The sequence below is a fragment of the Ambystoma mexicanum genome, chromosome 9 (assembly GCF_040938575.1).
Source record: "Ambystoma mexicanum isolate Mex_15411 chromosome 9, UKY_AmexF1_1, whole genome shotgun sequence".
Classification (NCBI taxonomy): domain Eukaryota; kingdom Metazoa; phylum Chordata; class Amphibia; order Caudata; family Ambystomatidae; genus Ambystoma; species Ambystoma mexicanum.
Window position 1 is genome coordinate 1,541,010,330 of NC_090931.1, and position 14,737 is coordinate 1,541,025,066.

The 14,737-nt window shown below is 47.1% G+C and overlaps 1 protein-coding gene across 3 annotated transcripts in view; it reads left to right on the forward strand.

Annotated features, from left to right (window-relative positions):
• LOC138489479 (zinc finger protein 154-like) overlaps positions 1-14,737 on the forward strand; it is a 518,474-nt gene that overhangs the window by 367,531 nt on the left and 136,206 nt on the right. For all 3 annotated transcript variants that reach the window (XM_069617216.1, XM_069617215.1, XM_069617217.1), the window contains one exon: positions 5,668-5,766. In XM_069617216.1, the coding sequence (XP_069473317.1) occupies positions 5,668-5,766 (99 nt within the window). The remainder of the gene's footprint in view (positions 1-5,667; positions 5,767-14,737) is intronic.

The following is a 14,737-nucleotide window of genomic DNA, read 5'->3' on the forward strand; positions in this document are numbered from 1 at the left end:
GCCAACTATGCTTTTGGCAGTGGGGTGGTGAAAATGCCTCATTGCCACCTACAAACAGCCATTTTGGCAGAATTACCGCAGGCAGTAATTGATAATGATTTGTTATTTACAACATTCCTAATCCTGTTTAGATGTGACGGAAGCTAGAGTTAAGAATTCCATCTAAATGTGGCACATGCTAATATTCACAATCCTGTCTAGATGCGATGGAAGCTAGAGTTAAGAATTCCATCTAAGTGTGGCACATGCTAATATTCACAATCCTGTCTAGATGCGACGGAAGCTAGAGTTAAGAATTCCATCTAAATGTGGCACATGCTAATATTCACAATCCTGTCTAGATGCGACGGAAGCTAGAGTTAAGAATTCCATCTAAGTGTGGCACATGCTAATATTCACAATCCTGTCTAGATGCGATGGAAGCTAGAGTTAAGAATTCCATCTAAGTGTGGCACATGCTAATATTCACAATCCTGTCTAGATGCGATGGAAGCTAGAGTTAAGAATTCCATCTAAATGTGGCACATGCTAATATTCACAATCCTGTCTAGATGCGACGGAAGCTAGAGTTAAGAATTCCATCTAAGTGTGGCACATGCTAATATTCACAATCCTGTCTAGATGCGATGGAAGCTAGAGTTAAGAATTCCATCTAAGTGTGGCACATGCTAATATTCACAATCCTGTCTAGATGCGACGGAAGCTAGAGTTAAGAATTCCATCTAAATGTGGCACATGCTAATATTCACAATCCTGTCTATATGCGATGGAAGCTAGAGTTAAGAATTCCATCTAAGTGTGGCACATGCTAATATTCACAATCCTGTCTAGATGCGATGGAAGCTAGAGTTAAGAATTCCATCTAAGTGTGGCACATGCTAATATTCACAATCCTGTCTAGATGCGATGGAAGCTAGAGTTAAGAATTCCATCTAAGTGTGGCACATGCTAATATTCACAATCCTGTCTAGATGCGATGGAAGCTAGAGTTAAGAATTCCATCTAAATGTGGCACATGCTAATATTCACAATCCTGTCTAGATGCGATGGAAGCTAGAGTTAAGAATTCCATCTAAGTGTGGCACATGCTAATATTCACAATCCTGTCTAGATGCGATGGAAGCTAGAGTTAAGAATTCCATCTAAGTGTGGCACATGCTAATATTCACAATCCTGTCTAGATGCGATGGAAGCTAGAGTTAAGAATTCCATCTAAGTGTGGCACATGCTAATATTCACAATCCTGTCTAGATGCGATGGAAGCTAGAGTTAAGAATTCCATCTAAGTGTGGCACATGCTAACATTAATATTCTATCTAGATGCGGCTCAAGCTAAAAGTTAAGAATTTCATCTAAGTGTGGCACATGATAACCCATACCTCCCAACTTCTGCTCCTATCCTATCAGCAGCCAGTGGGCGTCTTGGTGGGAGGTGAAGGGAGAGAGGTAACAAATCCGTATCATGGGAATTATGATAATATGTAGGTGTCATGAGCCCTATCTCTTGACAATTTCCAATCTAAGAGGGAACTTGCAAGAAAACAACTAGGGAGAGAGACCAGGAGAGCTGCCTTATCAATCATGGCACCACCTTGCCAGGAGAACAAAGCTAAACCAAGGCCTACCTAGAAGGAGGGAGTAAAGGAGACCCAGGGACTTTGCTTGGAAATCTGTGTGCCCTATCTGAGAGAAGACTGTGGCTGGAGAGACCTGGCTGATGGATAGAGGCTTGAGGTGTGATCTGCCTGCCTGAAAGATAGTCTTAGGATCTGGGGGGCCTCCTGAGCTAAGAACAGAGATCTCCCATGTAAGTAGATATATCCCAAAGCTATCAATTGTGTGATGAGCTACCTGCCTTAATACCGTTCCCTTAGTGAGTGAAGAGGGGTGGGGGGGGGGGGGCAAAACTGGGTAGACCCAGTCCATTTTGAACTAAAAAGTTAACTCAATGAATTCTCTATAGAAGAACGCTCTATCCAGTTACATTGAATTGTGTTGGAATCTGTTTACCCCTTACCTTTGCATTGGTGGGTGCTCACCATTAGTGGGAGGGGGATGAAAGTGTGTATACCCTTAGCACAATTAACTCAAAATATAATTTAATTAGAGTGCTACTTCTGGCGGAAAGTTCTGCAATTCCCGAACTCGACTTCAACTGCAGCTGTCAGAAGGGAATTGGGCCTTCTCTCGTTGAAAGCAGTCAAAGAGGCAGGAGAGATGTCCCTGTTCAGGAAAGTGCTTTTCTCTGAATCTCCACCACTTTACAACATGATAAAATCAGAAATGAATCAAGGGAGCTGCAAGGCTTTGACAGCATGGGTCGCCAAACTAAGAGAAAGCCTGGTAAACATCGCATGCACAGAAGATACACTGATCCAGAATCCAACGAAAGTCAAAAAGAAAATGGACCAAGAAGACTGGATCGAAACCCAAGCAATCGCCGCAAAAAACAAACTACTGGTACACCTTCCTCCCCAAGCAACAAAACTTCATTCAACGACTGAAATCGTGAAAAGGTTTCCGGACAAAGCACTGCGCCTCACGTTCCTAAGGACCAGGCTGAACCTACTGCCGACTAATGAAGTGCGGGCGGTCAGGGGGCTTTCCACTTCAAACCATTGCCGCCTATGTAAAAATCCAAACAAAATGGAGTCAGTGAAGCATCTCTTGCTAAAATGCACAAAGACTATTAAATGGAGAAGAGCGTACCTAAGACCGATACTTAAACCATTCATTTTGTTTGAAGAAGAAGTGTGGTGGTCCCGGCTTATGAGTGGTTCAAAAACCTCATGGTCCATAGCAACGGCAAAAATTCTAAGGGCTGCCCTGGAAGAATGTGCTAAACAAGAGTCAGACCAACAAACTCAACAGACTAACTAAATACAAAGACTGATCCAATGGACCTAATACAGCGAAACCAATTCAGAACACCGAAAGTCAAAGCAAGATTCGGGAGAAAGAAGTAGAGAAGATAAGATAAAGATAAAGACAATAAGGAAAAAGGAGCTCATCAAAAACTCTCTTCTTTGCAAAATCATAAAAATGATAAAGGCAAATAAATAATAATAATTAATTCCTATAGGGTCATTTATCAAGGGGTGAGGTTTTTGTCAAAATGTGAAATTGGCAAAGGATTATCCCAGTGCACTGTAAATGACTCAGGTCTGAAATGCAATTGGGTAACCCTGCTGTTCAATTGAATGTGCTAGTGTCCCCAAAACGAAAATCCCAACACCTTGCATTCTCTTTGAAAACAAATTGTGCAAAACGAATGTTCCCTTTCAGTCCAAACCAGAATCCCAGCGCCTTGCATTTTCATTGGAGTGGTGCAAAACAAAATCCCCCCTTTATTCCCTTGCATCCCAAATCAGAATTCCAAAACATAGCAATTTACCTAAATGAAAAGCCCAACACGATTTTCTGTTGTATTCCCACTCCCTGTACCTTGCCTTCACATCAGAGGGGTCATATCTAATTGATGCTTGGACGGTGGGGGTTGCGGGGAGAAAGGAGGATTATGCCAAACTAAGCAATCATTGTGTGTTTTGTATTTTTCCTATTGGTTAATTTGCAAGACATCTGATGTAAACTATGACGGCAAACTTCAAAATTTTACCTGTGTCTTATAGCAAACTGAAAGTCCTTTAAACCTATATCAGTCACTTGGTGCAAGACATTTCAATTGGTTACATTGTGTGGTGCCACAGCCTTGGTGGTTGATGTTTTCTTGTGATTGCCTATGATTGTTTGCAAAAACCTAAATAAATATATATTTGTCCTATACGGCAGCTTGGTTCCTAGCTGGTTGATGATAAAGAGGGTGTTTTGACGTAGGGTAGGATAGAAGTGGAGGCCTCACTAAAGTTGAATCTATAATGCATTTTGTTGTGCGCCACCCTGCTTTGCTTGGGGGGTGGGGCAGGAACTCCCTGAATTGAGAGTGACTGTATAATAAACCGTGACATTCAAGGGTTGGCACGCGATAACGATCGCAGGGAGATACAATGGTGCTTTCCACAGCACATTCAGTCTGCAGTGGCACACTTGAGGATCTCCAGCAGCTGCCAGTGGAACACCCTACAACAAACGTCCACGCATCATGAGGCATGTCAGAACAACACATGCCAGCTTGGCTCTGCGTAACACTTTTTCATTTTAATTGTGCCCAACGAATAATCATCAAGCCTGTCTCAATGTACATGCCAGCATGGCCCTAAAAAACACACCTTCACAACAAGAATACGCGTCAGCCTTGCCATAGGCACGTGCACTCATACGCACACTCACGCAAAACACACCTTCACAACAAGAATACGCGTCAGCCTTGTCATAGGCACATACACTCATACGTACACTCACAGCGCGAGTAGGTGCCCTTCAAACTACCTGCCTCGCTTGTTCCTCCACTCCCGGTCACCAGCCCTACTTCTCAGGAGCCTGCAAACAGGAAATGGGAAGTCCTGGCCTGCAAAGAAAAGCTTACCACCACCCAATTCTGACGAACTCTGAGCTGTGCCTCGGCATTTGTGTTACTGCTTGCATAATGCCAGGACTTTACTACACCCTGAAAATCATGAAACCATCTCTGGGCCTGCTGCATGCCCAACAAGTGAAAATTGGCCTATGCTTCTAAGATTAACTGATAGACTCCAAAACCAGCCCCTACTTTGGACTAAAAAAACAGACAAACAAATGGCAATTTGGCTTCAACCCTGAACCGAATGCCCGCTGGGCCAGTCTATGCCTGGACGGGGAAGGGTCATTTTGACAACTGCTGGCTTTTCTCCTGTGAGCAGTAGTGACACCCCAGACACGTTGTTCTATCTTGCTGTGCATCATGGGTAAGGCACTTGGACTTTAGGATGCAGATGTTAAAGTGAATGGAAGGCTGAAATAATCACTCCTAGTTTGTGATTTTCTGATTCATGGGAGATATTGCAAATTGTATTATTTAGTCCAACGCTCCTGGCGCTAATTCTGGTGGGAGTGTTTTAATTGCTGTTTCCGCCAAGGCTTCGGTGTGCTTCGCCCGAGGAGCAGGAGCAGCCAGCGTACCGTGCTCTTGCCAGAGGTTGCTGCTGGCATTATGCCCTTCGGAGTATTCCATATGAATCACGAAATTGAGGCTTTAGGATTAGCTTTTTTAATTAAGACATGAGATACTACGTTGGCCATGCAGTTAGCATAGAATGTATAAACTGTTAACAAACAATATTTGTGGACATTGTTTTCTGAAATAGTTTCAGACCCTGAGAAAATGTGTAATGGGTCAAATCCGAGCTTAGGGTAGAATGTGTGTCAGTCTTCTATTGTTGGATCCAAGACACTCATGTCCTTAAATTATTGGCTGTGTAAAATAGGTCTTCTTGTGTTTGAGTATCTGACTCGTGCCATCAGTGCATGTGCAAAAGAACATAAGAGTTTAACAATTAAATGAATATTTTGCATTGATATTAATTTGTGGTCTAGTGAATTACTTTCCCCTCTATGTGTTATTTAGAAAATTGACATCGTATTTGTACGCAACCTGTTTAATTGAGCATAAAAAAGATCAGCAACTGGTGCTGTATTCCTATAGGTACATTTTGTGTTTTGCTGATCACAAATGTCAGTATACAGCATTGATGTACCTGTTTCTGATGGAACGATGTATCCATGTGATTACAGGGCATGCTGATATCCCAGCCTTCGACGCGATGAGCTTCAAAGAGGAGGCTAATGCCTATTCCACCAAGGTCCGTGTACCAGAGACCAGGGGACCTGCAAGTGAGTAGAACTGACAGATTGCCTTAAATTACTGTCCTGTCCTTCTGGCATGCATTGCATTCTTATATCATATTCGATCTCTCCATGCATACATTCTGAAGGGACCTCTCATACTGCTTGACAATGTCTCACAGTTTTTGTATCATCCCTTCCTGAGCACACCTGCTCACCCAAAGATCCTGTATCTACAAGGCATAGGGATTTCCCCCAATTACAGACATAAATGCTACAGGAGTGAGGGCATATAATGGTCTTCTAGCTACCCCAGGCACTGCAACCATGCTGCATCTTTCTTTCATTCAGCAGAGCAACAGGGATTGAGCTAAACCATGCCACATCTTTCATCCGGCAGAAAAACAGGAATTGAGCCTAAACCATGCCGCATCTTCCATCCGGCAGAGCAACAGGGATTGAGCCTAAACCATGATGCATCTTTCATCCAGCAGAGCAACAGGGATTGAACCTAAGCCATGCCGCATCTTCCATCTGGCAGAGCAACAGGGATTGAGCCTAAACCATGATGCATCTTTCATCCAGCAGAGCAACAGGAATTGAGCCTAAACCATGCTGCATCTTTCATTCAGCAGAGCAACAGGGATTGAGCCTAAACCATGATGCATCTTTCATCCAGCAGAGCAACAGGAATTGAGCCTAAACCATGCCGCATCTTTCATTCAGCAGAGGAACAGGGATTGAGCCTAAATCATGCCGCATCTTTCATCCAGCAGAGCAATAGGGATTGAGCCTAAACCATGCAGCATCTTTCCTCCAGTAGAACAATAGGGATTGAGCCTAAACCATGCCACATCTTTCAGTCAGCAGAGCAACAGGGATTGAGCCTAAACCATGCCGCATCTTCCATCCGGCAGAGCAACAGGGATTGAGCCTAAACCATGATGCATCTTTCATCCAGCAGAGCAACAGAAATTGAGCCTAAACCATGCTGCATCTTTCATTCAGCAGAGCAACAGGGATTGAGCCAAGACCATGCCGCATCTTTCATCCAGCAGAGGAACAGGGATTGAGCCTAAATCATGCCGAATCTTTCATCCAGCAGAGCAACAGGGATTGAGCCTAAACCATGCCGCATCTTTCATCCAGCAGAGCAACAGGGATTGATCCTAAACCATGGCACATCTTTCATCCAGCAGAGCAACAGGGATCGAGCCTAAACCATGCTGCATCTTTCATCTGGCAGAGCAACATAGATCGAGCCTAAACCATGCTGCATCTTTCATCCAGCAGAGCAACAGGGATTGAGCCTAAACCATGCTGCATATTTCATTCAGCAGAGTAACAGGGATTGAGCCTAAACCATGCCGCAGCTTTCATCCAACAGAGCAACAGGAATTGAGCCTAAACCATGCTGCATTTTTCATCCAGCAGAGCAACAGGGATTGATGCTGCATCTTTCATCCAGCAGAGCAACAGGGATTGAGCCTAAACCATGCCGCTTCTTTCATCCAGCAGAGCAACAGGGATTGAGCCTAAACCATGACGCTTCTTTCATCCAGCAGAGCAACAGGGATTGATGCTGCATTTTCATCCAGCAGAGCAACAGGGATTGAGCATAAACCATGCTGCATGTGCCCCATGTCTGGCCAGGCAGCGCTGCAGCCAGAGGGCCTAATCCTGGACCACTACCCGTACTGCATGTCTGATCAGGCAGTGGGCCTAATCTTGGACCACTACATGTACTGCATGTCTGACCAGGCAGTGCTGCAGCCAGAGGGCCTAATCCTGGACCATTACCCGTACTGCATGTCTGATCAGGTAGAAGGCCTAATCCTGGACCACTACTTGTACTGCATGTCTGATCAGGTAGCAGGCCTAATCCTGGACCACTACCTGTACTGCATGTCTGATCAGGCAGTGGGCCTAATCCTGGACCACTACCCGTACTGCATGTCTGAGTCTGATCAGGCAACACTGCAGCGAGAGGGCCTAATCCTGGACCACTACCTGTACTGCATGTCTGACCAGGCAGCGCTGCAGCCAGGGTGCCTAATCCTGAAATACTACCTGCACTGCATGTCTGATCAGTTTGCACTGCAGCGAGAGGGCCTAATCCTGGACCACAACCTGTACTGCATGTCTGATCAGGCAGCGCTCCAGCCAGAGTGCCTTATCCTGGACCACTACCTGTACTGCATGTCTGATCAGGCAGCGCTGCAAGGAGCTGGCCTAATCCTGGACCACTTTCCCGTACTGCATGTCTGATCAGACAGCAGGCCTAATCCTGCACCACTACCTGTAGTGCATGTCTGACAAGACAGCGCTGCATCGAGAGGGCCTAATCCCGGACCACTACCTGTACTACATGCCTGATCAGGCCTGTAGTGCATGTCTGATCAGGAAGCGCTCCAGCCAGAGGGCCTAATCCTGGACCACTACCTGTAGTGCATGTCTGATCAGGCAGCACTGCAAGGATCATGCCTAATCCTGGATCACTACCCGTACTGCATGCCTGGTCAGGCAGCGCTGCAGCCAGAGGACCTAATCCTGGACCACTACCTGTAGTGCAGGTCTGATCAGGCAGCGCTGCAGCCAGAGGGCCTAATCCTGAAATACTACCAGCAGTGCATGTCTGACTAGGCAGATCTGCAGGGAGAGGGCTTAATCCTGGACCACAACCTGTACTGCATGTCTGATCAGGCAGCGCTCCAGCCAGAGTGCCTTATCCTGGACCACTACCTGTACTGCATGTCTGATCAGGCAGCGCTGCAAGGAGCTGGCCTAATCCTGGACCACTTTCCCGTACTGCATGTCTGATCAGACAGCAGGCCTAATCCTGCACCACTACCTGTAGTGCATGTCTGACAAGACAGCGCTGCATCGAGAGGGCCTAATCCCGGACCACTACCTGTACTACATGCCTGATCAGGCCTGTAGTGCATGTCTGATCAGGAAGCGCTCCAGCCAGAGGGCCTAATCCTGGACCACTACCTGTAGTGCATGTCTGATCAGGCAGCACTGCAAGGATCATGCCTAATCCTGGATCACTACCCGTACTGCATGCCTGGTCAGGCAGCGCTGCAGCCAGAGGACCTAATCCTGGACCACTACCTGTAGTGCAGGTCTGATCAGGCAGCGCTGCAGCCAGAGGGCCTAATCCTGAAATACTACCAGCAGTGCATGTCTGACTAGGCAGATCTGCAGGGAGAGGGCTTAATCCTGGACCACAACCTGTACTGCATGTCTGATCAGGCAGCGCTGCAAGGAGCAGGCCTAATCCTTGTACACTTCCTGTAATGCATGTCTGATCAGGGAGCAGGCCTAATCCTGCACCACTACCTCTAGTGCATGTCTGATCAGGTAGCGCTACAGGAAGAGGGCCTAATCTGTACTGCATGTCTGATCAGTTAGCGCTGCAGGGAGAGGGCCTAATCCTGGACCACTACCTGTAGTGCAATACTGATCTGACAGTGCTGTAGAGAATGGGCCTAATCCTGGAACCCTACCTGTATTTCATGTCTGATCAGGTCTGTAGTGCATGTCTGATCAGGCAGCGGGGCCCAATCCTGGACCATTACCTGTACTGCATGTCTGATCAGACAGCGCTTCAAGCAACGGGCCTAATCCTGGAACACTACCTGTATTGCATGTCTGACCAGGCAGCAGGGCCTAATCCTGCACCATTACCTGTAGTGCAGGTCTGTTAGGCAGAAACCTGTGCAGTTCCCTTAGGGAGCACTGCAAAAGATTTAAGACTACAGGTATAGCAGTAAACCCACTTGGTAGCAGTCCGCACCACCCAGATTTACCTGGTAGCTGTGGCTGAGCAGTCAGACCCCCCTCAAGAAGAGTTAGGCAGTATGTAAAGTATACACAATAGGTACTCAAATACAATAGCACAAGCAAACACTGACCTGAGCTTGGTTTCAAAAGTATATAGTTATTAACACACATAAGTTGAAATCACTCTCCAAATTATAGTAAAAACACTTCAAACACAGTTAAAATGAAAGCAGTTTTAACCCTTACTCCTATCTAGACAACTCTAGGTTAACACCACATAATTAAAACAGAGGTGAGCGCTTAACGTTAGATGACACTCTAGTAGGTTCAAGGAAAGGGTAAAAAGAAACAGAAATGGGTTAAACACACCACTCTAAGGTCTAGAACACTTGCAATAGGCTCAAAGAAGCGCAAAGTCACAGGTGAGTAAAAGTTACTAAGCAGGGCCCACTCTTAGAGTAGCCGGAGCGAAAAAGTGCCCAAGATCACACTGTTATTAGGGATTCAAAGTCTTGCAAAGAGTTAGAAAGAGTTTAGAGTGATTTAGAAAGTGTAGCCAGGGTGTTCCAGGCACTCCCAGGTTCGAAAGCCGGGGGCTAAATCTACCCCGTACAGTCGGTGGCAAGGGGAGCCAGGCGGAACACGGTACCTTAAGCGGAAAGGATCCTCCAGCGGTGGCAGTTGTTCCAGGCAGTGGCAGCAAGGCTCGACGTCGGTCAGGGGAGAAGAAGTTCTCGCTGAAGAGCAGAAGAAGAAGGTCGTTGCACTGCCCGGGAAGAAACCAGCCGCGGAGTCCTCCGGTTAAAGGGTTGTACCGACTTTCGCGGATAGGGGTAAAAGTGTGGTATTCCGGTTGCCGGGGTGCTTGGCACGGGCAAGGCGGCCACGAGGTACCTCGAGAAGCGAAAAAGAAGGTGCAAACTGGTTGTCCCCACCAGTCAAGGGAAGGAGCCACTCCGTTAAGAGTTCTCCTCGGTCGTCGAGAAAAAGTGGTGAGACGGTTCAGCAGGGCTCCACCGGGTGGTGTCGTCGAAGCAGGTCGGCTCAGCTCTTCCCTCGTCGGATTCTTGGTCCTGTGGCGACTTCTGAAGTCCCAGTCCCCAAAGCCCTGCTTTTATGCAGCAAACCCCCATTCACCCAGCCTAGCTGTCACTCAAACATGCTAAGTGGTGAGCCGGCCGGCTCACCACTTGGGCCAATCAGGACGGAGTGCGACTTGAGTTACCAAGGTAACTCAGTCCAGGGTGCCTAAATCCCCCTCCACCCCCCCTAAGTACCCCAGACAGAGTGGCACCACTTTGGAGGGCTTCTGTGGAGAAGCCCGCCAAAAGTGGAACAAAGGGCTCCACTTTGGGTCAGAGTTACAGAGGCGAACACCAACGCCATTTTAGAATTAAGTTTTGGCAAAAAGTCCCAACCGGAGTTATAATAATAAATATATAAACCGGCGGTATGTTTAAGGCTACCGTAAATAAATAATTAAATGTGTTAGCCTAAAACAATGGGAAATCCCATAGGGAAATATTCGCGGTCGAATATAAAAAGTAGTTTCCACTGCCACCAGCCAAAACTTGATCAGGGGGGACGGAGACGTGCCCCCTCGACTAACAGACCCTGGGGCAATCGAATTGCCCCAGCCAGTACGTCCACAATATGATGGTTTGTACTGGTTCTGTTCAGGATTCAAGACTAGCAAAGTCTTTGGTGACTTTACATGCCCTGGGAGACAGTAGTCAGTCCCAGGGTATGGAGTCTATGTTGGGGAGTCCCTAGGACACCCCTGGGTCACGGCACAGAGGGTGCGGTGTAACCCACATCACAAAAATACATGAGGCCCTATGGAGTAAAAGACCCCATAGCCCATTTAACACAAGGTTTCACCAAGAAAACACACTTCAACATGTCCAAGAGTGAGGGTAAAAGAGTCTCACTCTTGGCAGGAGAAAAAAAGAAACCCCAGAAATCCAGCAAAGCTGCTGGGGGACTCACTAGGTAGGGAAATTCAGCCTAAACAGAGAATTCTCCCTAACACTCGCCCCCCCCAGACTAAGGGACAGGAGGATTTAATCCACTCCTGGATGAACCTCATACCTCTAGTCGATGATATACATCCTAGAGAGTCCATCAGCATTTTGATGGTGACACCCTGACCTCTGCTCAATGGTGAAATCAAACCCTTGCAGGCAGATTGACCATCTCAATAGTTTTGGATTTTCCCCTTTCATTTGCATTAACCATCTCAAGGGTTGGTGGTCAGTCTGAATAACAAAAGTAGAACCATACAAGTATGGCCTAAACTTCTTCAGTGCCCACACAATAGCAAAGCATTCTCTTTCGATAGTTGCCCACCTTGTCTCAGGATCCTTCAGTTTCCTACTGATGAAGCAAATGGGGTGCTCCCTACCCTTCTCATCCAGTTGGCTTAGAACTGCACCTATACCTACATTGGAAGCATCAGTTTGTACAATGAAAGGTTGGTGGTAGTCAGGAGCTCTTAATACTGGAGCTTGGCAAAGAGCTCTCTTCAGTTTTTCAAAGGCCTGATTGCACTCCTCATTCCATTTTACCTTTTTAGGGAATTTGGGAGAGGAGATTACATTCAGTGGAGAAGCTATGGTCCCATAGTTCTCAATGAAATTCCTGTAATATCCAGTGAGGCCTAGAAAAGCTCTCACTTGGGTTTGAGTAGTTGGTGTTGTCCAATTTTGCACAGCTTCAATCTTGCTGGGCAAAGGCCTTATTTCTCCACCTCCTACCTCATGTCCAAGGTAGACCACTTTACTTTGACCAATCTGGCACTTACTGGCTTTGATGGTCAAATGGGCCTGTTTCAGAGCCTGCAACACATGTCCTAGGTGGTTCACATGTTCTTCCCAGGAGTGGCTGAAGACTGCAATGTCATCCAAGTATGCCATGCAGAAATCTTCCATTCCAGCCAGAACTTGGTTCACCATCCTTTGGAATGTGGCAGGTGCATTTTTTAGTCCAAAAGGCATGACCTTAAACTGGTACAAGCCAACTGGGGTTGAAAATGCAGTTTTCTCCTTGGCATGGTCTGTCAGGGCTATTTGCCAATAGCCTGACGTCAGGTCAAATGTGCTGAGGTACTTGGCTGCACCAAGTTTATCCACCAACTCATCTGTCCTGGGCAAAGGGTGGGCATCAGTCTTGGTGACTGCATTCAGAGCTCTATAGTCCACACAGAATCTCAAGTCTTTGGATCCTGCCTTTGGTACTAACACAACTGGGCTAGACCATGGACTGGTAGAGGGCTCTATTACCCCGAGATCAAGCATCGTCTTGACCTCTCCTTTGATGTGGGTTCTGATATGTTCTGACATTCTGTACCCCCTGCTTTTGACTGGCAGACAGTCACCAGTGAGTATCTCATGCTGGCCCCAAGGGGTCAAGCCTGGTGACAGTGAGAACAGGGAGGCAAACTGATTTAACATAGATTTGCACTCCTCTTGTTGCTCAGGTGTCAGGTCTGGAGAGAGATTGACTCCTTCAACTTTTTCATCTAAGGGCACACCTCTGAGGAGATCAGGGAGAGATTCACTCTCTTCTTCCTCTGCAGCTGAAGCTAGAAGCAAGGCTCCTACATCAGGCCTGGAGATGTATGCCTTTAGTCGGTTGGTGTGGGAGACTCTAGGAGCTTCCCTGGGTCTGCCCAGATCCACCAGATAGTTGACCTCTCCAAGTTTTCCCACAATCTTGAAGGGTCCCATCCATTTGTCTTGCAAGGCCCTCTGCCTTGTTGGGAGCATAACTAGAACTAGCTGATCTTGAGTAAACTCAACCATGTTAGCCTTCTGGTCATGCCAATGTTTGACCAGAGCTTGACCAGCTTTCAAGTTGTCACTTGCTTCTGCCATCATGTGTGACATTCTCCTCCGGAGACCTATCACATAGTCAGTCACTCTGACTGGCTTGAGGGGAGGAGCACCTTCCAATCCCTCCTTAATCAGGGCCAATGGACCTCTGACTGGATGGCCATAGAGAAGCTCAAAGGGAGAATAGCCTACTCCCTCCTGAGGGACTTCTCTATAAGCAAAGAGAAGGCATGGCAGTAGAATGTCCCACTTTTTCTTAAGGGGTTCCTCTAAAGCACCTATCATGCTCTTCATGGTTCTGTTAAACCTTTCAACCAACCCGTTTGTCTGAGGGTGGTATGCTGTTGAGAACTTGTAAGTAACTCCACAGGTTTTCCACATGGCTTTCATGTAGTGGGACATAAAGTTTGATCCCCTGTCAGAGATTACTTCCTTAGGAAACCCAACCCTGGTGAAGATACCAAGGAGGGCCTTAGCCACAGCCGGAGCTGTAACAGTCCTCATAGGAATTGCCTCAGGGTACCTAGTAGCATGGTCTACTACAACAAGTATAAATCTGTTGCCTGAGGAGGTTGGGGGATCAAGGGGACCAACAATGTCAATCCCTACCCTCTCAAATGGGACTCCCACAACTGGGAGAGGCACTAAAGGTGCCACATTCTTGGAACCAACCTTACCAGAAGTCTGGCAGGTATGGCAGCTCTTACAATATCTATCTACTTCAGCCCCCATCTTTGGCCAATAAAAGTAGAGTGAGAGCCTTTCCTTGGTCTTCTTGAAACTCAAGTGACCAGCCAAAGGTATCTCATGGGCTAGTTGTAAGAACTGTTGTCTGTTCTCTTGTGGGACTACAAGGCGTTTGTAGTCTCCAGGTTCAGACTCAGTGGGTTCACTGTAGAAGAGGCCATCTTCCCAGTGCAACCTATACTTCCCAGGCTCTTGCCCATCAGCTTGAGAAGCTGCCTGGTGGCGGAGACCTTCCAGAGTTGGACATTCTCTTTGCCCCTTACGAAAAGCTGCCCTGCTAGGCCCCCCTTCTGCCAGTAAAGACTGCAGCTCAGGATGGTCCTCAGGGTCCAAATCTCCAATAAGGTTGGGGCCTCCTTCTAGCTCTTCCTCAGAGTCTAGCTCAACCACACAGGGTTGTACCTCCCTCTCAGCCTCAGCTGGAGGTGGAGTTACAGGTGTAACTTTGGACAACCTAGGGGAAGTCCTTGTTGGAAGCACTGGAGTGCTTGCTGCTGGCTTTTTCCTAGGGGTCTTGGGTTGCCCCTTTGCTCCTGATCTGGTAGTTACTGCAGTAAGTTGCTCCAGTGGGAGAGGAGTGATTTCTGTCATCATCTCCTGAGATAGCCCTCGCAGGGTTTTCTCTCTTGCAGGTCTGGTGAGCTCCTGTAACC